General features: G+C 39.3%; 1 protein-coding gene across 2 annotated transcripts; it reads left to right on the top strand.

Annotated features, from left to right (window-relative positions):
* The first annotated feature begins 1,964 nt into the window (after positions 1-1,964).
* tal1 (T-cell acute lymphocytic leukemia 1) lies at positions 1,965-13,916 on the top strand. Of its 2 annotated transcripts, NM_001141996.1 has the most exon segments (4): positions 2,065-2,110; positions 5,989-6,704; positions 9,274-9,368; positions 11,126-13,914. In NM_001141996.1, coding segments are annotated over 3 exon segments (1,167 nt in total). In that variant the 5' UTR covers positions 2,065-2,110; positions 5,989-6,051; the 3' UTR covers positions 11,545-13,914.
* Positions 13,917-25,327: the final 11,411 nt, after the last annotated feature.

The following is a 25,327-nucleotide window of genomic DNA, read 5'->3' as shown; positions in this document are numbered from 1 at the left end:
ACCAATTAAAAAGTTGCTAAGAACTGGCCATTCTATAACATACTAAAAGTTAACTTGTTATAATCGTTATAATATTAGAACATTAACTGACCAGGCCTTTAATAGCATGTCCCATTTACATTATTCCCAAATTACAATCACTTCTAGTGTCTTTGGATCTTAAGGGTAACTGGGAGATTAGTTGCCTGCGGGTAAATCTTCACTACCGTGGGTGACTTATCTCCCCCAAATGCCAGTGAATAGCTGGTGGGAAGACATACATGACAATTTGGTTTCCGAAAATGGGCGGTTTCCTCCTGCAGGAGGCTATTCTCCCTATGATTGTAGCTCTAACTGTGTTGTTACCTCTGAGTATTCTCTTTGAAGATTTTATATATATATATATATATATACATACAGTTACACGTGAGCATAACAGCACCAAAATACTCATTTTCTTTTGAGCCTTTATTTATTACCCTTTGATGTATGTGGAGAATAGAGCCTCAAAATAACAAGATTAGATTATGATCCTATATTGGTAGTAGCCCTGTCACTGTCCCAGAATTCCCAGAATTGCGTGATCCTGTCCCTGTGCTGTTCAGTATTGCTCAGTTTATTATGTGTTTTCAAACATTCCTACTGATGGGAGTCTACCAAATAATGTGAAATGCCCTTGTAGTGGCTGTGAGTGTTTCCTGTTCAACTCTTAACCTATTGTTTTCTTGGAATCAGAATGCTTGGACATGTCCAGTGAATAATTCCCAGATAGCCTTGTGGTGGGGGGGAGACGACTAGATTTTATCCTTCCCAATAAAAACTTCTGTTTCAGCAGGGTACAAGCAATTTCTATGTGCATGGAAGTTTGGTTAATGTTAACAACAACAAAAATGTTACTATCTTCTCAAATAATACACCCTCAGTTTGGGAGAGGGGCAAACAGAATGTCTCTATAGAGCATTTTACATTACATTAACATTTATTTATAAAGCGCCAACATATTCCGCAGCGCTGTACAATAAGTGGGTTACATACATTGGACATACAGAGTAACATATAAAGCAATCAATAACCGATACAAGGGGTGAAGAGGGCCCTGCCCAAAAGAGCTTACAATCTACAAGGAGAAAGGGTTGAGACACAAGGTTGTGTCTCAACCCTTTCTCCTTGTAGATTGTAAGCTCTTTTGGGCAGGGCCCTCTTCACCCCTTGTATCGGTTATTGATTGCTTTATATGTTACTCTGTATGTCCAATGTATGTAACCCACTTATTGTAGCACAAGTCAGGTGCGATTCATGGGGCTCCATCTAGCACCTTCCTACTACTGGCCTGCAGGTGACATAGCTGTCTCTATGGGTTATGAGTAGGTACAACCACAGGGGGCGCCCTTACCCGTAGAGTAGGCAGACCCACTCTGAGAGTTGTAGTGCAACAATTGTTGCAGACTAGACATCCTTATGGGTGCATTCTCTTCTTAGAGCAAGTCTACAAGGCTGAACAATAGGGGCACAATAATGCTGCGACCTAAAGGGTTAAAGCCCGCTTTCAGGGTTTTGGTATGGCGTGCCCACCTCTAACGACACCCGGCCAATTTACTGCAAGTCATTACATTTAATTAGGCGCTGAGTAGGTGTTCCCATTCTAATAAAAGGCGCAATATAATCACCTCCGTGAGAAATAAAGCCTAGAAATAGCAGTTTGTCACGGTGCGTTTATTGCTGCTATTCTGATGCTTCTCTCTCTCTGTATATATATGTGAGCATCTAAGCACAAGCTGAGAAATAAAACTCCTACAAGGCATCTATTCCTATGCATATTGCCCCGCCATATTTTTCCTCTTTCCCTCGATAAAATTGCCAAATAATAATGAATCATTTCATAAATAATGGGCTTAGGGGCTTATCAGGGCAGGCTGGCCAGTGCTGCCGCCTTATCTCTGTAGGACACATTGCTGAAGTGTTCCTCTCTCCATACTAAATAGGAAACGAGACAGGCAGGGGAATAGATCCAACTCTCCTACAGCAGCAGCAGCAGCAGCAGCCACCCAACTACTCCCCTAAAATCCACCCACTGCAGCCATGAATAGGCCACAAAATGGCTCCACTCACTTTTCCAAATGAAAGGCAAACGGTGAGTAAATCCTAACGTGACTTTTGTTTTCTGCAGACAGGGGTCGGGGGTGCATTATGTGGGGGGCGGAGGTGGGGGTCGCTCTATGCTGGGCTGCTTTGGGACCCCCAGGAACCCACAGAAATGCTTCACAAAATAGCATTTGACATTTCATTTTCGTTTGATGACATGTGGAGTGGAGCTTTAGGCAGAGAAATGAAGGGGGGCGCAGCCATTTATTTTCCTATAACTGTACCGTTAGAGAGCAGTGCGGCACAGGCTAACGAATGGCTGCTTACCTTCATTCGGGAATGTATATTTATGTTATATGCTATTATACATATGTATTTGTTACTTAAATATGAAGAATAGTATTGCCGAATTCCACATAACGTCATTTCTTCAAGCGTTTTATTCACAGCTTGGCCTTTCAATTTGTATATATATATACATATATATATCTTTATATATATATATATATATATATATATATATATATATATATATATATATATATTTACACACACACAATCAATATGTCTATCCATTACTTAAATCTGTTTTAGTTTTCAGTACAAAATAAAGCTACGATTAGAATTTACCAAGGAATCAAATAGTTGCAACCCGTTGTGTAATAAATAGAAATGTCTTCTGGTGAAATATATACCTAGACTTGGATCAGTTTCCCTTAACATTTACACAATTGCTTAAAGGGTTTGCCAAACTCGACACTAAATAATAATTCTTACTGTTCTATGTTATTTAGTCATATAATATTTCATCTCAATTTAGTAATTATTTTTGGCGCTAGAGCAGTAAACATATGAATGAATTTATTACATCTTCAAAGAAAAGGTCAAAAGTATTGAGAGATTTAAACCTTTTTTTAAAGTGATATACTAATAGTTTGTAATTGAGAAATTAATAAGATACAAATATCTGTTTATGCGCGCTGACTTTGTTTAAATAGATTTTGAATACGGAGATTTACTCAGCTGTACAGATGTTTTGGCTGTTTTTGCAATTATTTTGTTTTCGTTTTGGTGGAATGTATTCCTTTCCATAATCTTTTTCAATTGTTTTGTTGTTTACTTAAAACCTATTTATTTATGTAGAATTTACATAGGATACAGTTAAGCTTCACTTAACTTAATATTCATCGCTCTGTAATGTGAAATTATGAGTAAATTCGCTTGTAGTTAAGGACCAATCTTGCAGGCGGGTGTGGGTGACTGTACAAATATCAAGAGCGTATTTTTACTGAATAGCTCAGAATTCTATGCAGCTGGATTGGTATATTTTCTTCTTCCACGCCGTTCACTGATGTGAGGGGAACCGATCGATTTACAAAACGAATTATTTATACGATCTTCCATTGTCGGAACATGGTGTATTCACTCCTTTGTAGTGTCAGGCAAGGCTGATTGTGTGGCATTTAATGGAACATGTTCAATTGCATATTAAATGTTACCGTCTGTACAATGGAGAGCACCAAAGGTTTCCCTGCCCCCAGCTCACCGCAGTGTTGGCTAAAGCCAAGGTCAGTACCAACAGGCTACTATTGTGGACACGGCTCGCCCTGCACTGAAGCCGAGATATACTGTATGTAATACTGTATGTAATACTGTATGTTAGACAGATGATTGATATAGATTGATAGATTGATAGATGATAGATAGAATTTTTACTATATTAAAATACAGGAAAATCCAAATTTAAGAGAAACAGATTGTTTAATTTGTGTGTATGTATTATTAATTCGCTGGCATCGGGCTAGGGCTCAGAGCACTAGCATTATATATATTTATTATGTGCCTATAGATATACCAGACACACATACTGAATCAGCGCCATTCACTGTCACACACGGTAACATTAAGAAAAGCACACAGAGACTTTGCGGTTAAAGCTGCGACCATTGTGCAAATACTGACTTACACTATTACCAAGCGCACACAGTCTCTGTCTCCCCCTCACACACAGTCACACACACACTCACACACACACTCACACACACACGCATTTACACATACACACACGCAGTTACACACACACATACACACACATACACACACACACACATACACACACGCATTTACACATACACACACGCAGTTACACACACACATACACACACACGCTAGGAAAGACAGGAACACACAGTCACACAACTGAGATCCAGAGCGCATTGTTTGGGGATTGCTGCTAATGTTGCTAATCGCATTTCTACAATATTGACACTTGTGTAGCCGTCTTACCTATAGCAACATTCAAAATCCAGTTGAACAAAATGTAGCAAAATTGAACGTTTATGCCATTCATTTAGGAGAAAGGAAAGCAGCAGGCGAGGCCGAAGGAGAAAGCAAACTGTTACTTATTGTGCGCATTAAAGTCGCCAGTTTTTCGGCTGACAGTTGCTTGCCTAATTGTATTGGTGCCAGACAAGCTAGCATTTCAATAGGGTAGGCCCTTACTAGAAAGGCAATAGGTAACTGGAAAGTATTTCCTGTCCTGAGACAAAATGACGCAATGACTAAATATTGCTGTCTGATGGTGCGTTGCTGCTGCTTTACCCCCATTACCGCTTCTTTGGTTACTTAATTTATTTTTATCGTTTCTGTTCTAAGTATAACTGTTAGTTCAGACCCCATCCTGCTGCAGTGACCCCTCCACTCAATTTTTTGTACAAGGCGGATTGGGGAGTCCAAGTTCCCATCACCTGTGGGTGGTATTAGAGAAGGGAGAGAGGGTTCCGTAGGGGCAAAGGAAGGTTCACCCTAGTTGATATCACAATGGCTTCTTACCCCTGCCTGACTGTGTGCGCTCACTGCTATCAAATGCATCTTATTTGGGATTTAGCTGGTAACGTTTGGGCTCAATAACTTATAACTTAAATTCATGAGTGTGACAGTAATATTTGGATTCCTGGGTTTAACAACATTTAGGTTCATAGGTGTCAGTATTAGATATGTGCATGGGCGTGTGGCAGACATGTTTAGGTGCACAGATGAGTGACAGTTATATTTGGCTGTGTGGGTGTAACTAATATTTGGGTGCACGGATGTTTAACATTAGGGTGCGTGTATGGAGTTGGATACATGCAAGTGTGACAGGAATGTGTTGGTGTAAAGGTGTAAGTCATATATACGTGTAGGGGAGCATGGTGGTGTGACAGCTTTATTTTGTGTATGTGTGTTTAAATTATTATTGGGGTGCATGGATGTTTGTTTAATATTTATGTAATGAATGTGGCCGCAATATTTGGCTGCATGGATGTGCCAATAATATTTAGGTGATTGGGTGTAACCAAAGTATTTAAAGAGTGCAGCTAAAATGTGTGTGCATGTATCTACCAGTAATGTATAATGTATAGGTGCACATGTGTGATTAATATTCGGGTGCATGGGTGTGACATTTGGGTGTGTGGGTGAGAGATAAAGAAAACATGGGGGTGACTACTATTTACACATTTACCTGCATGAGTGTGACATTAACATTTGGCGGTATGTGCTGGAAACGTATGTTTAAATGGGGAGTGTTCCAGTAATTTTTGGGTATGGGGGGCTGGGGGGGTCTGGAGGCTATTGGATAACATGTACCGGGCTGCGTGAGCTGAATGTTTTGTGTGCATGGAAATGACAGTAATATCGGGGTGTATGCAGGTGTGTCTAATATTAAGGTGTGACGATACCAGTGAGTAGTGAGTACTTGTGCCTCAGACTGCTGTAGCCACAGACGCACAGGAGTAGACATACATCGCATACTATTGTGGGGCAGGTAGGATAAGATGGGACTGTGCTCGCTTGGGGAAGACAGAAATAAATGATAATGGAGACGAAGATGATGATGTACCCTCAGTTTTCACATTGCTGAACCTGTGTCTCATTTCCTGCCTCCAGGTAATGTATCTATAGGAGGGGAGAGCCGTGCTGTAAGCATTGTGTGTCCCTCTGTCCCTGAAGATGATGGAGAGGTTGGGGACAGACATCGATGGCACCCACGATGTTGCATCTCCCCCAGCACAACAAGACGCAGCAGAGCCAGAGAGAACTGTGGAGCTGAGTGGGGTGAAAGAAGGGGCGGCCCCCAACTCCCCCCCCAGAGCTGTCCCGGTGATTGAGTTGCACAGAAGGGGGGAGGGATCGGGGAATATAAAGGCCAGAGAGCAGGAGCTGAGGCTGCAGAGCATTAGGACCACTGAGCTGTGTAGAGCTCCCTTGACACTAGCCACAGAATTGTGCAGAGCCCCACTGACTCCGACCACAGAGCTTTGCAGAGCACCACTTACCCCAACTACAGAGCTGTGCAGAGCCCCACTAACCCCCACCACAGAGCTTTGCAGACCCCCACTTACCCCAGCTGCAGAACTCTGCAGAGCATCATTGACACCAGCTGCAGAGCTGTGCAGAGCCCCAAGCTCAGTGACTGGACCGCCTCTTACTGTCACCACCGAGCTTTGCAGACCCCCGATCCCCTTGCCGAGCACCGGACCCCCAGCTGAACAAGCTGTAGAAGCCCGGATGGTGCAGCTGAGTCCCACGGCTTCCCTCCCTTTGCAGGCGGCGGGCAGAACCATGCTGTATGGGCTCAATCAGACCCTGGCGTCGGGTAACAGGTCAGTAGGAACAGTTCTTGATTTGCATTACTAAATATAGTACCCCTCAGTTACTACAGCTAATGTCAGTCTCTGATACTCTCTGTAATGTCTATCATTAATTACATCCCACTATATACTCCATCTAATCTCTGTCTCTAATTCTAATACAGTTATTACATCCCATTGTACCCTCTCATTAATGCCCATCTCCAAAGGTTTCCCCACCGTGCTTTCTTACTAATGTGCACTTCTAATTATTACACCCCATAGTATTTTCTCATAAATGTTTATCTCTAATGCTGCATCTCAGTACACTGAGTCTGGTCAATCAAAGCCCCTCAGCCTGAATTGTGTAACCAGCATAGCATTTTTGCTGAGACAACTAATTCAATTAAACACTGCAGCATCCACTAGCTGACACCCACTAAATGGAACCCAAACAGCACAACATCCCAATATATCCCAGTTTATGTAACAACCAGCACAACATGGGCATCCAAACTCAATTCAAACACATTCCACATTATGGGGGCACAACCCAGGCCATGCATGTAGCTAGAATACAGTCCACCTTATTCACTAAATCTCTTCATCCAAAACAGTATTATAGCATATTGCATACAATGCATATAACTAGCAACCATATTCAATACATGTGACCCACATAGCATCTTAGTATATCCCATTAAAAGCATCCAACTGAAAAACCAACCAACCAACCCGGTATCCTAGTATGTTCCATACAGTGTGTTACCAAACAACATATTGTACATTACAGCCCTACAGCTTAACTTGCAGAACATCCTAATGCATTATACTCATTAAGGGTTGGATGATCGAGTGCACTCTGCTTACATTTAATAGAGCATCCTAGTACATTATACTCATATAATAACACATTCTAAAGAGCAATCTAGCACATCTCACTGACACCTCAGGGTGCATACCAATGCATAGTACACAGGAATGCCATCCTATGTATCACACACTGCTCAACTTGCAGATCATTTTTGTACATTTCATACCCACACTACCTTGCAGAGCACCTCAGTGCATTGCATGGAAATAATTCACTTTACAGAGTATCCCTTTGCAGTGTATGCAGATATCACATATAGCATGGCATGGTTGCTTGCAGAGCATTTCATAGCTTCCTAGCGACCTTCCTCTACAGATAATCCTTATACAGTACATCTCTACAGTGCTCTGTGCCCTTCACAACATCTTATAAGGTGCCAATCATGTCATGTCAAATTCTGTGAGATTTTAAAGAATGCTTTCAAATCCCTACCCCCATATCATTTCATCCTGCAGAGTTGTTTTTCTAATTTCCCACCAACAAAATCCATTTATACGCAGAGCAGATCTGTACATCTATAACATATTAACCCTTTGCTTGTTGATGTGGCTTCTTGTCTGGGGACAGTCCTGTCTCTGGCCAGCTGTATCATTTATATATTGCAATAGCATGAGATGCTTGCTGTGTCATTGTATTTTACCTTTAATACAGTAATTCCTATCAGACATACTTAAAAACAAATTTCTGTGCATTTTGCATAAAGGTTCTCTGAATTCTGAGTGAAGCCACACTTGAGTGATTACATCTGTGCATTTTAATAACACAAAAAAATTTAATTTTATACTATTTGTTATTTTCCATTTCCCATAGTTTCATTATTTTTTCCTCTAACATATAAAAACTTAATAAGTCAAAAAAGATGCAAATATTTTCTGTGAAACAAACTGCAGGTCAACAAATCTTTCCAGAGGTTTACCAACTTTAAATTATCATTATTGTTAATTATTATTACTTTTATCAATGTTTTTATAAGATTATAAGTGTTCCACAACCCTGAATAACATAAGGTTGTATACCCTACTTTTGACTAATGAAGGAGATAAACAGAGATCTGTTAAAGAGGTTAAAGAGAGATCTGCCTGTTTATAATTAATAAACTACTAATTTTACCTGCAACAGCTTGGGAGGCTTTATTATTATATGAGAAAATCTAGATGTATAGAATTTGTCAAGTATCTGTAATTTCCTTACCCTGTGTAGCAATCAATATTGATAAATAACCTATAGATATATCAGGTTTTTGCTGCTCATATGTAGCTGAATTTAAACACATTTAATATTTTTTTCCCCACATCTTCATTTCCCTATAACCCCCTACAATATGGATTATATCTACCACTTCCTGTATCCTGGTCATGATTTTAAGCCCTCTTCCTGTCTCCATTTCCTTTTCCTTGTCATAGCTATATAGCTAGCACTTATTACTTCCTTTATACAAGACAGCATTTTTCACCTCTTGCCCAAATACAAATACTGTGTGGTTTGGGGATTGAGCTAATAGTGCATTTTAGTATATAAGCTTATCAGGTAAAAAAATGATTATGATATTTATTATGTTTCAGAATTGAATATACAAAAAAATATATCTTCATGTTCTCCTTAATCTGAATTCTGATCCTTCTTCTTTATCATCTTTCTGTGCTATTGTGCTTATCATTGTATCATATGTATGCCATGAAATAAAAAGAAACACAAATATCATGGGTTTTTTTTGTTTTGTTTTTTTAGTGGTTACTTTGATGACCCAGAAGCCTACCCCATGTTCACAAACAATTCCAGAGTTAAGAGAAGACCTGGCCCCTATGAAGTGGAGATTTCTGAAGGTAAAGTATGTGTTTAGCGTGGTCTTACTAATGCAAGAATGAGAACTAGGGCAATCAGATGGGGCCCCATGCAGAAAGTAAATGTAGGAAAAAAAATTACAGAAGACCCATATTGTGTAGCATTTGTTAGCACGTTTACATTTATTTACTGATGTAGCCCACCAGCAATTGATAAACTGCAAGTCAGTATCCACTAGCCAAAAGTTTTAAGGGTTTCTGGGAGCTGTGGTTATAGAACAACTATTAACTAAAATATGTTGTACACTAATGCACATAAGATAGTATGAAATGCTTCTGATGGATTAGTGTTCCCTTATGGGAGAGATGTACAAGGGTTCCAAAGTGAGGCCAAGGAGAAGGAGAACCAAGACTTAACAAAGTCTGCTAGAAATGCCAGCCCAAGGCAGCCACAGCCCTTTAGCAGGGAAGATCTGTACCTCTAAAGATGCCCCCAGCAGCTCCCCATCTTCTTTTCTGCTGATTCACTGCACATGCTCTGTGCTGCTGTCAGTCACTGGGACCTACTCGCAATATTCTGTATTTATAAAATATATCTAAATTTGATGATACAAGGCTGATTAATAATTAATTCAGAGTCAAATTACATGGCATAGAAGTACTTTTATTGTAGTCTACACCAGTGCTGTCCAACTGGCGGCCCGCAGGCCAAATGCGGCCCGCGACCCCCCTCTGTGTGGCCCCCCCACCTGTCTGGCTGCTTTGATGGCTTACCTTTGAGTAAGCATTACATGGTATCAGTACTGAGATTAACTGCCCCCCTGCATGGTTCTCACCTCAGATTCAGGCTGTAATCCCTCTGTATTGTTTAAAAATGTAATCCCCTGTGTTTTTCACACCTTTTAATACCTGCATTGTTCAACCCCTGCATTGTTCACACCTCAGGCTCAGACTGTAATCACCCCCATTGTTCACTTGTTCACACCTCAGACATAGGTACTGTAGGCAGAGTATGGCACATACAGCCAGCATAGGGCAGGTAGAGTATGGCACACACAGGCAGCATAGGTCAGGGAGGGTATGGCACACACAGGAAGGGTAGGACAGGCAGAGTATGGCACACACAGTCAGGGTAGGGCAGGCAGAGTATGGCACACACAGGCAGGGTAGGGCAGGCAGAGTATGGCACACAGAGGCAGCATATGGAAGGCAGAGTATGGCACACACAGATAGCATAGGACAGGCAGAGTGCTGCCTGTGTGTACCATACTCTGCTTGCCCTATGCTGCCTGTGGGAGGTGAACCTGGCAGGGGTTTGTTGTGGGAGTTTGTTAGCAGTTGGAAATAGCCATTAAATGGTCCCTAAGGTGTGTAATTATGTACTGGGGGTTGCTCTGCTATCCACAGGGGAGGAGGAGGCATATGGAATTTAAGGGTATATCTTGATATGACATAATTTTCTTTCACATAAAAATGACTGTTGATATCCCCACAGTAAGGACCAAGCATTTGGGATTTTGCTGTGCTACCACTATTGTGATAAAATAGGTGTGGTTTGAAGTGGGTGTGGTTTTAAAAAGGGGAGTGGGCAAAACTGGCTTCCATTAGTGGCCCTCTACCATGTATGCTAGAGAAATTCCGGCCCTAGGCACCGTAGAAGTTGGACAGCACTGGTCTACACTATATTATACAATTGTTGTCTTTGTTTCATAATGATATGGATTACATTACAGTCATATCTAACAGGCCAAGTTGAAAAAAATAAAATAATAATGACAAGTAATCATTCCTTTTGACAGGTCCCCAAACAAAAGTGGTCAGACGCATCTTTACCAACAGCCGAGAGAGGTGGAGGCAACAGAACGTAAACGGGGCATTTGCTGAACTTCGCAAGCTCATCCCTACTCACCCTCCAGACAAGAAACTTAGCAAAAATGAAATTCTTCGTCTGGCAATGAAATACATCAACTTTCTGGCCAAACTTCTTGATGACCAGGAAGAAGAAGGCAACCAAAGGAATAAAGGAAATAAAGATAATGGGATGGTTCAGCAAGAACTTCTTCAAGACATGCTGTCCCCAAACTCTAGCTGTGGAAGTTCTTTAGATGGTGTGCCAAGCCCTGATAGTTACTCAGAGGAACATGATACACTGGACTCCAAGCACAGCAGAAATCTACATCAAGCTATGCTACCTGTAGATGGCAGTGGGCAGCGGTGATTAAATAAATATCAGCATCATTTCCAGTATTTCCTCATGGGTATGAACTATGACCCACTGGGTATGGACCATTGTTTTACTGGTATTGATGCACAATTTGGGATGAAGACAATATATGAATCTCTAAGGTACTCTATTTAAAATACAAAAAAAATCCATCTTTATAATGTACAGACCATCTCTTCAATGCAACAAAATCCGCTGTGCAAGAGGACTCTCATGTTTATAGATAAGGTATATTGTATTCCAGTGTAAGAGAGGTTCCTTCTATGTATATGTATTGAAACATGTAACCGTTTCATAGCTATATGCTTACTGGATACAAAGTTGACCAAGTTAAACATTTAGCATAATAATTTCTCTTGATAGAGCCTCAGGATGGATTTTGGAACCATTGAAAAAAAAAAAAAAAAAAAAACAAGCAGAAATTTTTTTACTTGGTACCTGTTGAAGAGAAGGTACATATCCATTCATTTATATTGCAGTTGTTAGGTTCACATCAGTATTATTTAATAAATGTTTGGCACATTATATATTATTTGCAAGTTGTAGTTAAAAATCTGCATTTATAATGTATTGATTTTTATATTTTAACTGTGTTTAAAGCTAAGAGAGAAGCCACAGTGTTCTGTTTTATCCATTGACTCTGTAAATGGGCTGTGGAGACTTTTGTGGGTCTTTATTTCCTGAAAAAAGTCTCTCTCATTATTCACAAGATCCTACATTCAGTAGTCCACAATTAGTGCCAAAGACCCTAAATTGATGCTATAGTTGCCATTTTGAGTGCAAACAGAAGTAGTCCTCCTATGGATCCAAATGTTTTTGAAGTATTGGTGTTGTTGTGTGGCCCTATCCTTCTTATAAGGCAGGATCTTGGCTGCATTGGCCTACGGTCCTATATGTTATTGTTCAACACCATAGATCACCTTCCCCCATGTATCATTCTTAGTTTCACTCAAACTTCAGCTTTTCTCTGCAAGGTTACAACTGTTTTTTCTTGGTTTAGGAACGCTGATAAATAATTTACCAAGTGTTAGTGTGTTACACTCCAAAACACTACTCAAAATGTTTCCATGCCTTGACAGACCTAGAATGACCAAGTAAAGAATATTATCTTTTTAAATTATACTTTCCATGGAGTGACTTATATCCTGCTAATCTCATGACGTCTTAAAAATATTTCCCAATCTTGTGTGATAATACTTCAAAACATAGTAACACATACCTGTACATACAACTGTAACTGATGGCACTCCAGTCCAGCAATTGTGCTAATAACTTTCTTGTTTATTGAGATCTCTGCACACAATGTTTCGAGGGATGCAGGTATATAAAGGGAAATCCTCTCCCCTTAATTTTGCAAATAAGTGCATATTAGTAAGAAAAAAATACTTGTCATAGACAAGTTCTGAGCAGGATCAAACAACTAGAATATTTGAATATTTAGATATAGTCCATTCTCAAAGAAAAAATCCCATTCGAGAAAATATAAAAGTGGCTGTAAGGGAAAAAACATGTGATCAGTGATTACCCGCATTTGCCAGAACCCACAGATTGCCAGTCTGGGCCTGGGAAGCAGTGTCCGATAAACAGGGGCATTGTGACTGCCACGATTCTACTCGAGTATGCAGAAGTCAATTGTTCCCTGTGCCATACGCTTAAGATTAAATGGGTGAATTTCCTGTGGTTTTTGTTTTAACTATGAGAAAGTCATTCATCACATAACCAATAGTTCCAAGGGAACACCAGAAAGCCTCAGTTGTGACATTTGCATTCTAGTGGGTATCGGTTTTTTTTGCGAGGGCAAACCAAAGTCATTATTTTTCTTTGCCAGCCGTGGGCCTAATTGACATAGGAATTCTGATTATTTATGGCACTTCAATGACAATACTATGAAAACCTTTTCATTGTGACATATAGGGCACATTTTGCTTTCCTACATACAGGTAGTTTTTGGTCATGCAATAAAAAAGGTACAGTGACCTTAATGGATTTATAAAATAATTATTGCCTTGTTACTTATGCAGATGAATGTTTTGAGATTTGCTTGGCTGTGCTCAGTTGGTCATTGGAAAGGTACATATATTTTCCCTCTTCTTTCGCTTATGCTAAATCTTGATGTTAATGACAGCACTTTTCATTAATGTTGTACTGTTAGAGTAAGTCTTGAGTTTGGTTTCTGCATTTTTTGCAGAATGTAAGTAACCAGGCCTGGTACCCATTTAACCCTTCCCTTGGTCCAAAGATATGGGAAGAGTTAACTTTGTAAAGCCGTTTAGGCAAACAGTCAATGTGCTATTTAGAAAAAAAACACATTTTTTGTTATATAATGTAATATTGAGAAAATTCCTAAATAAAATTTCTGAAACATATTTTTTTCTGTTGTAGTCTCCTGTTTTATCTCTAACCTTTGTGTATCTTTATGTCTATTCATGAAATATATGAGGATAATGCTTTAATTCATAAATTACTCCAAAAAAATTCCCAAGTAAAGAATATGCTGCATATGATGCTTCAATCGCATCCAGAAATTACATAATCTACAATGTCAGCAACATGTGGCAATAATATGCCTATTTTTATTTTAATCTTGTTTTACCACTTGATAGGAGATTCAAGAAAGGGGTTAAAATAGGGGGCTCAGGCCAATAAAGAAAGGCTGCAGCCCCTAACTTGAGAGAAAAAAAAGAATAATATCTGTTGGTGAACGGTGGAAGTTCAGCAGCAACTGGAGGTCCCCAGGTTGTTTATTCCAAATATAGATTCAAAAATATCAGTCAGTTAACAGATTTCATAATAACTAATTTGTACTTTTACCAAGTACACACAGACTGGACTGTCAAGACCCCACTGTGACCCCGATACTCATGAGCTTGCATAGTTCTTGCATTATATTTGTCCTTGCACATTATCTATCACCTGCTTTGCTGCAGGGTGTCACTAGGGGGCACATTAGAGGCATTGACCATTCATGAGAATCTACATATCATTCTATTCCTGCACATTGTCCATAATGCAAAACCAGACTGACAGCTATAGCTTGCACACAGAGAACCTTGGTATTACTGGCTGCCATAGGGCAGATGTTAGTTGCATGATGTGATAACCTAACCAAGTTGGTTCCAGGTTTAACTACTGCAAAATTGAGAATGAAGGGGGTACAGTTACACAGGATGGGTATATTAAAGAGGCAAAAGTAGCATTTGCTTAGGACCCAAATGCCAGTGGGGCACCATGAGCCAATGACATTGCATTAACATTTGAACACAGAGGCACCCAGAAATGCCAGCCCATGGTGGTTGGTGTAATGGGACAGCAATACTAAAAATTATAACAATAAACAAGCACAACAAGCATAGTTTTGATTCTGAAATAAGCTTTTGATACTAGAAGTCCTATTTTCTTCAGGGTACTCTGTTTTACTTACGCACCCCAAAGTAGTTATATTTCTACTGATGAAATTGACCACTGTGTGTGACTATGATTAGGGGCATTAGATTGTAAGATCCCCTGGGGCAGGGACTGTTGGTGTTGAACAATCTCTGTAAAGTGCTTAATAGGCAGGTCTCAATTAGACAGGTTGAACCTGGTGTCTTTTTTCAACCTAAGTTACTATGTTACATGTTGGCCCACCAGTGCCTAATAATAGCCTTGCAGCTATCCTCTGGCTTTTCACAATAAGGTCCTATTGGAATTCTAAACAAATTCTAAATTCTAAATAAATAAATTCCGGGAGGTACTTTTGTCAAAATAAAGTGTTGCCGAGTATAGGATTTTTGCTTTTAATATAGTAGCTTGCACCTTCTTCAGGTTGACTGGCTTTACCTTTTGCTTTTAACAAGGAATTATTTCTGCATTTGTACAAATATAGCCTTGCCTTGGAAATAAAATATTAAAGCATTGCAATGTTTAAGCAGAGGTCACCCCAAGTCCCCTGCTATTAATTTATCTTATTATTGACTAATTTGGGAATGTGGTGTCAAAAACTGGGGGAAATGGAAAGGATGAGCATTCCCAGCCATTGCTGACTATAGGCATACCTCCCACCCAACTTCATTAATACACGAAAAGCCAGTGGGAAAAGCTGTTTTATCCTTCCAATTCCCGACTGTAATCAATATGTCTTTCCTCCTGAACAGCTACTTATCTCTATTGCCTCCATATATTTTCACTCCATGACAATGAACAGGGAAGCTAGCTGGGCTCCAGGGAAATACCCTGGTAATTGTATGCTGCTCAGAGCAGCTCCTATAAACATCAGTATGCATATGAGCTCAGTGAGTTCACCCACTGCTTTTTATATGCACTGATAATAGCAGAACTGGGAATCAGAGATAACGGCAGTTCATTCACAGAGCTTCTTTAGCAGAAATACAAAATAAATGGAGGGGGGAGTGTCTGCACGCCAGGTAATCACACTCTCATAGGAAAATATTAAGCTATTGTTTATAATGTGTCATATGGAGGACTAATATCTTCATTTTTGTACATTTTAATGCACCAAAATTAGATTTTTTAAAGAGAAAGTCAAACTGCCCACTATGTGTGACGCCTCAGCATATTGTTTGTTATAAATTAGCTCTTGTGTATATATATATTACGTATAGCAGTGATGCAATATGTATCCAATACTTAAGTAACTTCTTGTTTACAGCTCCAGGTAGACTGAGCTACATCTGACCCAGACTGAACCCAAATCCCCCAGTGACATCTCAGGCGTACCTACACCCGGCGCAGCGTTGGTACACCACTGGCAGATAAGTGCATATTTGCTCCCATTGGCTGCTGAGGATTATATAATAAATGGTGCAAAGTTTGCTACAGGTCTAAATACCCACAGCAACCAATCAGCAGGTAGTTTAAAAGCAAACAACTTGTTACTTGCAATGGGTCAATGCACCTGGGCAAATTTTCTGCTTTTATTCCACAAGGGGTCATGCCCCTAATAAAACTCAGTTTCTGAGAATAGTGATTGTTATTGAGCCCCATACAATATTTTATTCTCTGCCTGTGCTATCATAAGGATTAACCAAATGACCAAGGCAAGAACAGCTTTTTTAATGGGCTGAATCAGTGATGTTACAAGAGTACTCACGAGTGCCAAACAAAAGACTTCTCCATAGTGTCAACCAAACATTTAATAGTCAGTGTGCATCTGCTGAATAGAAGACTCTGCTTATTTCCATAACACAGAGCTGGGATTTGGCAGAGCTCTTTAAAAGCTATTTGTAGCCCAAACCAATTTACAGTGCTCAATTAATTGTTGGCCTGTGACCAGCAGGACAGATGCAGGTATAGAAATCTGAAATCTGAAATCTGACTTGTGGTTTCAGATGAAAATTCTGCTTTCCATGACTGTTCTTTAAAAGGTGATATAAAGGTTCAGAAAATTCCCAGTCAGGCAGAGCTGAGAAAGGAGCAATGACTAGAGGGGTCTCAAAGGACCGGACTCTATTAAAGGAGCTAAAAGGTGGCCTTTTAACTGATTTTTTTCTATTTAGTGAGTCAGTTTTATGAAAGTAAAGCTGTTTTTGCAAGATAGAAAAATGAATTTTCTAGAAATGCACATTTCAATAAAAAGTTTAAAAAGAAAAAAATAAAAGGCAGGAAAAATTTGCAGACACCGCATTTCATCACATTAAAATAAAAATAGTTTACCTGCTGCATCCCCCAACCATTGCATATGAAGGCTTTTCTTTTGCACACTATTACAAAATGATAATTTGGCACCTGAGATGTAAATCCCAGCTTTCTAAAGCTAGGAGGGGCAGTTCAGGATTATGAGTGCTGTGGTCTGTGGAACAAGATGGCTTTAAAGTTTTTCTATTAAGTATTCAGTGTATCTGAGGATAATCCTTGCACTAGAATAAAATTAATCATCATTTTTCACCAGTAACTTGTAGGGCTCATTTGTAGTTTTTTAATCAAACTGGACAGTCAAGATCTGGGATCAGAAAGATTTTGATTGAGCAGTCTAATGATGGTATAGTAAATACACCATCCATAATATAAAGGGCTAGGTACAATTATTTTGTGACTACTTTACAACAGATAGCTATAGGTTCCCATCCAAATCCACTGGTAGAAACCACTTTTGGAACATAGGGGTATCAGACTTTCTGCTGCAACTAAATTATACATTCCTGGAATCCCAAAATTCCTAGGCTCAAAGTCAGAATAATAATATTGGCACTGTTCAATATATACACTAGTTGTACTCTATATAAGCAACTGGAATAGAACCCCAAGAATATGAGTAAATTAAATCAGATAATTAAGGTTATTAGGTCTCTCATGCAGATTACAGAAGGGTAAGGGATAACATCCTCCATGGATCTTGTTGTTTAGCTTTTAGATTTGGCTTGACCTTGGCTTTAACTGCTCTGTTGGCTTAATAGGGTTAATTTATGGTTAAAACCCTAAGGGAAGGCATAAAGTGCAAAAAATGGTCAAAAAGCACCATGATTATTTTCATAGTGTATCTTGCTCCATTCATATTTGCTGCGTGCATCCTGAGGAGAAACGTATTGAGTGCAGGAAAATGCCAAAACTGTAGACTTAATTGTTCCATGTATGGGCGCTGCTCCAGTATTCCCGCCTTTGGCATTGGTAAATGAACCGTGAGGTCTGCATTTATAACTGTGTCTTACCTTATATTCTTTTTTTCTTAAATATTCTTAGCTTATTTGCAGAACAAATGTTTTTTTTCTTAATATCAAATGGCATGACAGTTACAAACACAGTGTTTAATTAACTTAAAGTGCAAAAGACAGGTGCAATTCACCATGTTTTCTGCCCTGCTCTTTAAAAATTGCTGGAGCACAAAAACCTGTGTTCTCCCATGAATACAGCCCTACCTGCATTCAGCATTGCTGACAGGGTGGTGTTCTCCCACCTGCCTCCTTCCCATACCCTAACCTATGAGACACTGATCGAAAAAAGAGCCCTGTACTTACCACCTGCCCAATCCAGTTTTAGGTTCAAAGAGCAAATGACTAGTAAGTGACAAATAAATGTGACAAGTAAATGACCCCTACATTCTATACAGCATTTTTAATTTAGTATCCTCAACCCTCAGTATCTTGTGCGTCTCACTTTTTAAACGTGAACGTGAGCCAGATCCAAATTTTATGCAGGATAAAACAATTTAATTAAAGTTGCTAAGTTTGCACCAGAGGATATATTTATTAGGGATGCACTGAATCCAGAATTGAAGGATTGTTAGAATTCAAATCACTTTTGAATATACCACAAAAGATTTAGCCACATGCTAAACAGAACCTAAAAAATAATTTTCATTTTTAATTTTTTTAATCTGCTGTAGTGCAGGACCAAATATTTGCTGAATCCTGCAAAAGAGGCTTGTATTTGGCTGAATCCTGAACTGAATCTTGGATTTCAAGCAACCCCAAGACAGAAATCCCAAGTCCAGAGTACTGAAGGTGAATAACAAACTGTTCGCACCCACGTACCACTTGCATCTTAGGATCACAAGGAAACAAGGGCACCAAGGCCTGACACAAAGATCAGACAGTGTTATTCCTGCCTCTTTTGACTAAGCTGTTCAGACAATAATTGTTACTTAACAAGACATTTCAGAATCCTTCTAATTAAAATAGGTTAAAAAGACTCAAATGAGCATCTTGTGAGTTTAGCAAACTCCCCACTAGGGACATAGATGTCACACATGAGGAGGATGTGCTGAGAACAGTAGGGAAAACAATCAGCGCAGCTAGCCAGGCTTCCCTTGGGATTTGTGCAGAGAATAGCAGGAATGGAGAGTGGGTATTTGATTGTGTCACACAATGTCTGGGAAAAGACTTGCCCTTTAGCTACTGGTGTGAATTGACTTCAAGGACAGTACCAGCCCAATACCCTGGAGGAATGCCTGATCCTGAGAGCAGAGAGAGAAGCAAACCTCCAGGAACTGTTAATTAAAAATACCAAAGCACCCTCTGAATGATCCTGATTAGTGTACTGATACCACAAATTGAGGGTAATAAATTCAATGACTTTGACAAATAGCTTGTCAGCAGGAACTGGTCATTGTAAATTTTCTAGTAGACAAACAGAATTAAAAAAAAAGAAAAGAAAAAGATGAGAACAAAGCATGTGTACCCAGGCTTCTGTGTGTACCTGTGCATACACGTCTCTATATACTCTGTAAAGCTACAGAGCTTTAGTTATTTAATGATGTTTTATTTGTATTTGTCATGTTTCTCCTGTAACTAGCTATACATGGGAGATTTAAGCTACTGATTTGGCCCCTTCAGATTAAGGTATCCATGTATGGGCGATTCAAGCTGACAGTTTGGGCCCTTCATTCTGATTCCATGTATGGACCCTCTGATGGGCCTACCCAACTAATATCTAGCCGAAAATAGGGTAGATGTTGATGGGGCATGTTTGATTTTCCTGTTTGATCAAGGACTGCATTAGCTCATTGATGTGGTCCTGGCTCCTACGGCCCATATTCCCATAATTGTAATCTGATCTTTTGGCAAGAGGCAAGAACTGGATTGGCCTAATATCGCCTACCATAAGTGGTCATATTGATGAAAATATCTGCTCCTTTGTGACCTTGCCAAACGAGTAGATCTTATAGTGTATGGCCAACTTGAGTTGGCACCTTATCTGTCCAAATATGTCCTCCCCCCCACAATGAAAATAGTTACCTATGGGGCAGGTTTAAAAGTTCAGTTGTGTGGGGACCACATAGGCATATTTATGCAGTCCTCTCATGTTGGGCCTGCATAGGTGTCAATTATGATCCAATGGATCGGCACAGTCATGCCCAGCATGTAGGTGGCCAAATTATGCATTGGCCCACTAGTATGGCCACCTCATCAAGTGAGTGAATTTTTTTTGTAAAATAACAAGCAAATAACAGAGTAAACAGACAAACAGGATACAGCGAGTTTTTGTTAAAGAAAATAAATGATTGGCCACAGAATGGGAAAGCCTTGTCAATATCAAAATGATTATTACCATGTCTAAGCATTGTACTGAATGTTTCATAATATTTTCCATTATATTTTATGATAGTGAAATATATATAATATTATTAACAGTTTGTTGTAGCAGCTTTATGGTAGTTGTTCCCTCCTTGAACATAGCAACATAACAACCAAATTTAACAACCATATCACTTTGGGAGTTTCAGTTTTATCTGAAAATATAATGTAAATGAGTGAGGTTTATAGAGGGAGAGTTATTGGGAGCTGATGGGTGACATGTATGGGAGTGGGAGCAAGAGGACCCCGGACTGAATTCTAAACTTGACACCATTGACATATTTTTATACCACTGGGATATCCAGAAATGAAAGCTGGTCTATTTAAACAATACAGTGGTTTAAATAAGATGTGCTACTGAAACAATATTTTGTGTTTGCATATATTGAAGAGCACTTCAACAAACACATAGCACAATTCTGTAGTACAGCACTGCCCATGGAAACCAAAGTTTCATGGAAATGAATATCAGTTTACTGCTGATTTGACATCATTTCACCCAAGGGACCCATCTGCTAGAGGAATAAAGTTAAAACATTTACAACACATGTGTTTGTCTTTGTTTAATGGTTTGGCTCCATAAATTCTAGAATCTTCAATAGGGTGACCACCTGCTTGACAATGTGAAGAACAAGCTCAACTATTAGCTGTAGTGCAGGCTAATTAGTGCAGCGCTCCAGATGAGAGATGTGCCAACAAATAAACCTTCAAATCCTGTTTCCCAAATAATCTAAAAGATAAATATGATTAAGTAGGCAGTATATGGTTCACAAGATTATTCACTGTATGCAAAGAAGGCCATGGGGTAAAACTGAATTTCAAGGGACATTAAGCAGTGACTTGTGAAGCAGCCATGCTACTGTGCATTTACACAGGCATTTACAGTGTTTTTCTTGTTTCTTTTTACCCCAGGAAGAGCATCAACAGTTGTAAGTTTAGCTACATGATGCTTTGAATATGTCTGAACACACTGAGGCCAAATCTTGAGTCATTTATCTGCTGATCAAATATCACCCTCATAGTAGTATCCCTTTCAGAATAGGACAACAAATCCAAATGTTTAATGTTTGGCACCCACTTGTTAAGTCGCTGTGTCTCCATTTCAAACTGCAATCTACACACAGCAGGTTTAGAGGTTAGTGAGTGTGCTAAATCAGGGTGACTTCCCAGTCCTAAGGCAAGTCCTGGGCAAGTTTTGGCTAATACTGATGACCTTTCAGCATGTATGTAAACCTTTTCTATTTTAATAATTGTATCCATTGTAGAATTAGCTGTTGCCTTCCACTGCCCATCCAGCCATATAGGTGTTCGAGATGTAATTAGAAAATGCCACTTGGTAAATACAGCATACATCCCTGGCCAATGTACTTCTACCCATTTCTCTACAGCACATCTGCACTTTTAGAGGCTTTCAGAAGCTCACATTTGGTGCTGGTCAGAAGGTGTAAAGGAGAAAAGTCAGCCCAACTCCAATATTGACATATTGTTTTCATTGCTCTGTTTATAAAATTGCATGTTATAAGTCTTAAACTTTATTACTCATGCGCGTGTTCTCAAATTTGGGTTAAGTTGTGGCTAACATATGGATTGTATGTGTTCTGTGCTTGGCATAAAAACCTGCTGTGGACACCCTGAAATTACACCTATGTTCAGGGTGGCATCAGCTCTAGTGTTTTACCTCCATCAATAGGCACACTTGTGCACAATTCAGTGGATGAGTCAGGAACATGAGAAACATGTTTGGATGCTAATACTTTTAATAAATGCTGTCATACATTTGTTGCGTACATTTTAGCACACACCTCCATTCACAAATGAATTTTATTAAGTATCGCCAAATATGTATGTATGTATGTATACCTATGAAACCTACTTAGAGACAGTTATAAGAAATGGTCAGCATTGTCTATTTTAGTAGCCATGACAAGTTACTGCTGCTAGTAGCTCTGTGTGGCTTCACCCTAAGGGCAGGGTACACGGGGAGATCTCCATTGTAGCGGGCAACTAATCTCCCCGCAATGCCATCCCACCTGCTTGAATGTAAATCGCCAGTGGGTTGGCATACATGTCGCTGCAATGTCCCACAGATGCCCAAAGTTGTCTTCAGAGGAAACCTTGGGGCGACTGTGGGACATTGCAGCGACGTATATGCCATCCCACCGGTGATTTACATTCTAGCTGGTTGGATGGCATTGTGGGGAGATTAGTCACCCGCGACAATGGAGATTTGTCGCGGTGCGACTAATCTCCCCATGTACCCCTGCCCTTAAAGTGACCAGACATGGCAGATTTAAGCTGCCGATTCTGGTCCTTCAGACCTTTTAGTTATCTGCCTGTGTACTGGGACTCCCTACAGGCCTACCTGACCAATATCTTGCCTAAAATTGGCCAGATGTTGACCAGGTACATACGATACCTGTTGGATTGGAGACCACGTTGTCTCACTGATTCAGCCCTCGCTCTGACAAATCCTTTTCCCATCATTGTAATTCAATCGTTTGGCAACCTCTCCAAACAGGTGGATCTTATACTGTATGCCCACCTTTAGCCACAAGCAGAGCATAAGGAAGGGTATAACAAACAACATTTAAAAGGGTTGTTCACCTTTACATTAACTCTGAGCATCATTCTGAGACACTTTGCACTTGGTTTTAATTTTTCATTATGTGTGGTTTTTGAATTATTAATCTTTTGTTCAGCAGCTCTCCAATTTTAGCAGCTATCTGGTTGCTAGGGTCCAAATTACCCTCACAACAAAGCAGTTATGTGTATAAGCCATTAATATGAATAGGAAAGGCTTGAATAGAAAGAAAAGTAATTAAATATAACAATAACACTGTAGCTGCACAAAGCAACAGATTTTTAACTTCTGGGTAAGTGACCCCCATTTAAAAACTGGAAATAGTTGAAAGAAGGTGGCAAATAAATCAAAAACTATTAAAAATGAAGACCAATTGAAAAGTTGCTAAAAATTGCTCATTCTATTACAAATTAAAAGTTATTTTAAAGGTCAACCACCCCTTTAATACTATTCAATTGGAGTACTCCTACTATACATATATTTAATGTTCCATGTCAAGTTTTTGTTACCCTAGAAAAAAGTAAGGTTTCACAGTTATCTTTGTAAAATAAAAAATATGATGATTTTCCCTAATTTCTAGATATATCCAGTAGGCAGCATTCAAATCATCAAAATCTGATCTGGCTGCTTCGCTATAATACTGTTAAAGGAACAGTAACACCAAAAAATGTATATATTTTAAAGAAATTAAACTATAATGTACTGCTGCCCTGCACTGGTAAAAGTTTTGTGTTTGCTTCAGAAACATTACTAGAGTTTATATAAACCCTGGTGTGTAGCCATGGGGGCAGCCATTCAAAAGAAGAAAAGGCACAGGTTATATAGCAGCTAACAGATAAACCCTGTAGAATACAATGGTGTCTTATCTGTTATCTGCTATGTAACCTGTGCCTTTTCTCCTTTTTTCCAGCTTCAATGGCTGCCCCCACGGCTACACAGCAGCTTATTTATATAAACTATAGTAGTGTTCCTGAAGCAAACACCCCAGTTTTACCAGTGCAGGGCCACAATACGTTATATTTCAATTACTTTAAAATACTTTCATTTTTTGGTGTTACTGTTCCTTTAAGAGCTTCTTCCCTTAATTCTATTGTCCCATTGAATACTGCCAAGTCTTTTTAACCTTGAGATGAAATCTGGCACCTTAATTCCAACGAGTACTACATTTTTACTTGTCTTTGGCCCTCACTTTGGACATTTAATAAATCTTCAGGTCTGACCCATAGCTCAGCTGCCTAGGATTCATTAGCAGAGACAAACAAATTTGATCTGAGCTTGATCTGTTTGTCTCTGACTCAGTGCTTAAAGAAAGGCTTTTCAGACTCTTGCCATCCTATTCAGCAAATGTTGTATTGCCATCAGGCCTGCTATTCACCTTAGCTGTTCTTGGGTTAATAATGTGGCCCTTTGTTTCCTACTCAAATGTACAAGGGCATGTAATTGAGTGCAGTTGTTTGTAGTTGTTGGCCACGTGCTAAATAGTTTGATCTGTGACCAGAGCATTTTAGTAACAGTTTGAGAAACAGCAGATATAACACACATTAGCTGTTAACAACACTGACAGCGGGACTGCTCATAAAATACAATGAATACAAACTGTGGCTCTGTTTGCCTTGTCCGTGTCAGGTCCGACCTTAAAAGCAGAAACAAAAATACTCAGGGGCAATGTACAAAAGTGCACTTAGTGAAAGATACATGGTGCTCATTGCCACAGTATAAGGACTCAGTCCAGTTTTTTTATTATAAATCATAAAGGTGTTTCCCACTGCAGGGAGCCAAAGAACAAGAGAATTGAAGTGAGTCGAGGAACTACAAAATTACATTTCATTACAGCAGAGTTTATAATTTTCATCTGTAAAGCTGCCATTTTGACTGAAATGCCGTATAGGAGCATGCAAGAATCAATAAACAGGATTACATGATTAATAATCACCCTGTCCTGTAAATACATTTTAAATGTTGTAATATTTAGTTATTCTGGAATTTAATTAAATGTTTTTATTTGAAAGATTTAACAAATGCTTACAGACATGGGTACCACAGCAATCGTGCATAATGCAAAATTGTACAGCATACATTATTTAGATTTTATTGTGTCTTGAAATTGCAGAGGTTTTCAAAGTTCTCAGGGATCAGTTCCCAACCTGGTGCAAAGAGCAGGAATGTTTTGTTGTGCCTTACCTGTGCC

The sequence above is a fragment of the Xenopus tropicalis genome, chromosome 4, assembly GCF_000004195.4.
Source record: "Xenopus tropicalis strain Nigerian chromosome 4, UCB_Xtro_10.0, whole genome shotgun sequence".
NCBI classification, from domain to species: Eukaryota; Metazoa; Chordata; class Amphibia; order Anura; family Pipidae; genus Xenopus; species Xenopus tropicalis.
The sequence above is the reverse complement of the archived record's forward strand: the minus strand, read 5'-3'. Positions and strand labels throughout refer to the sequence as shown.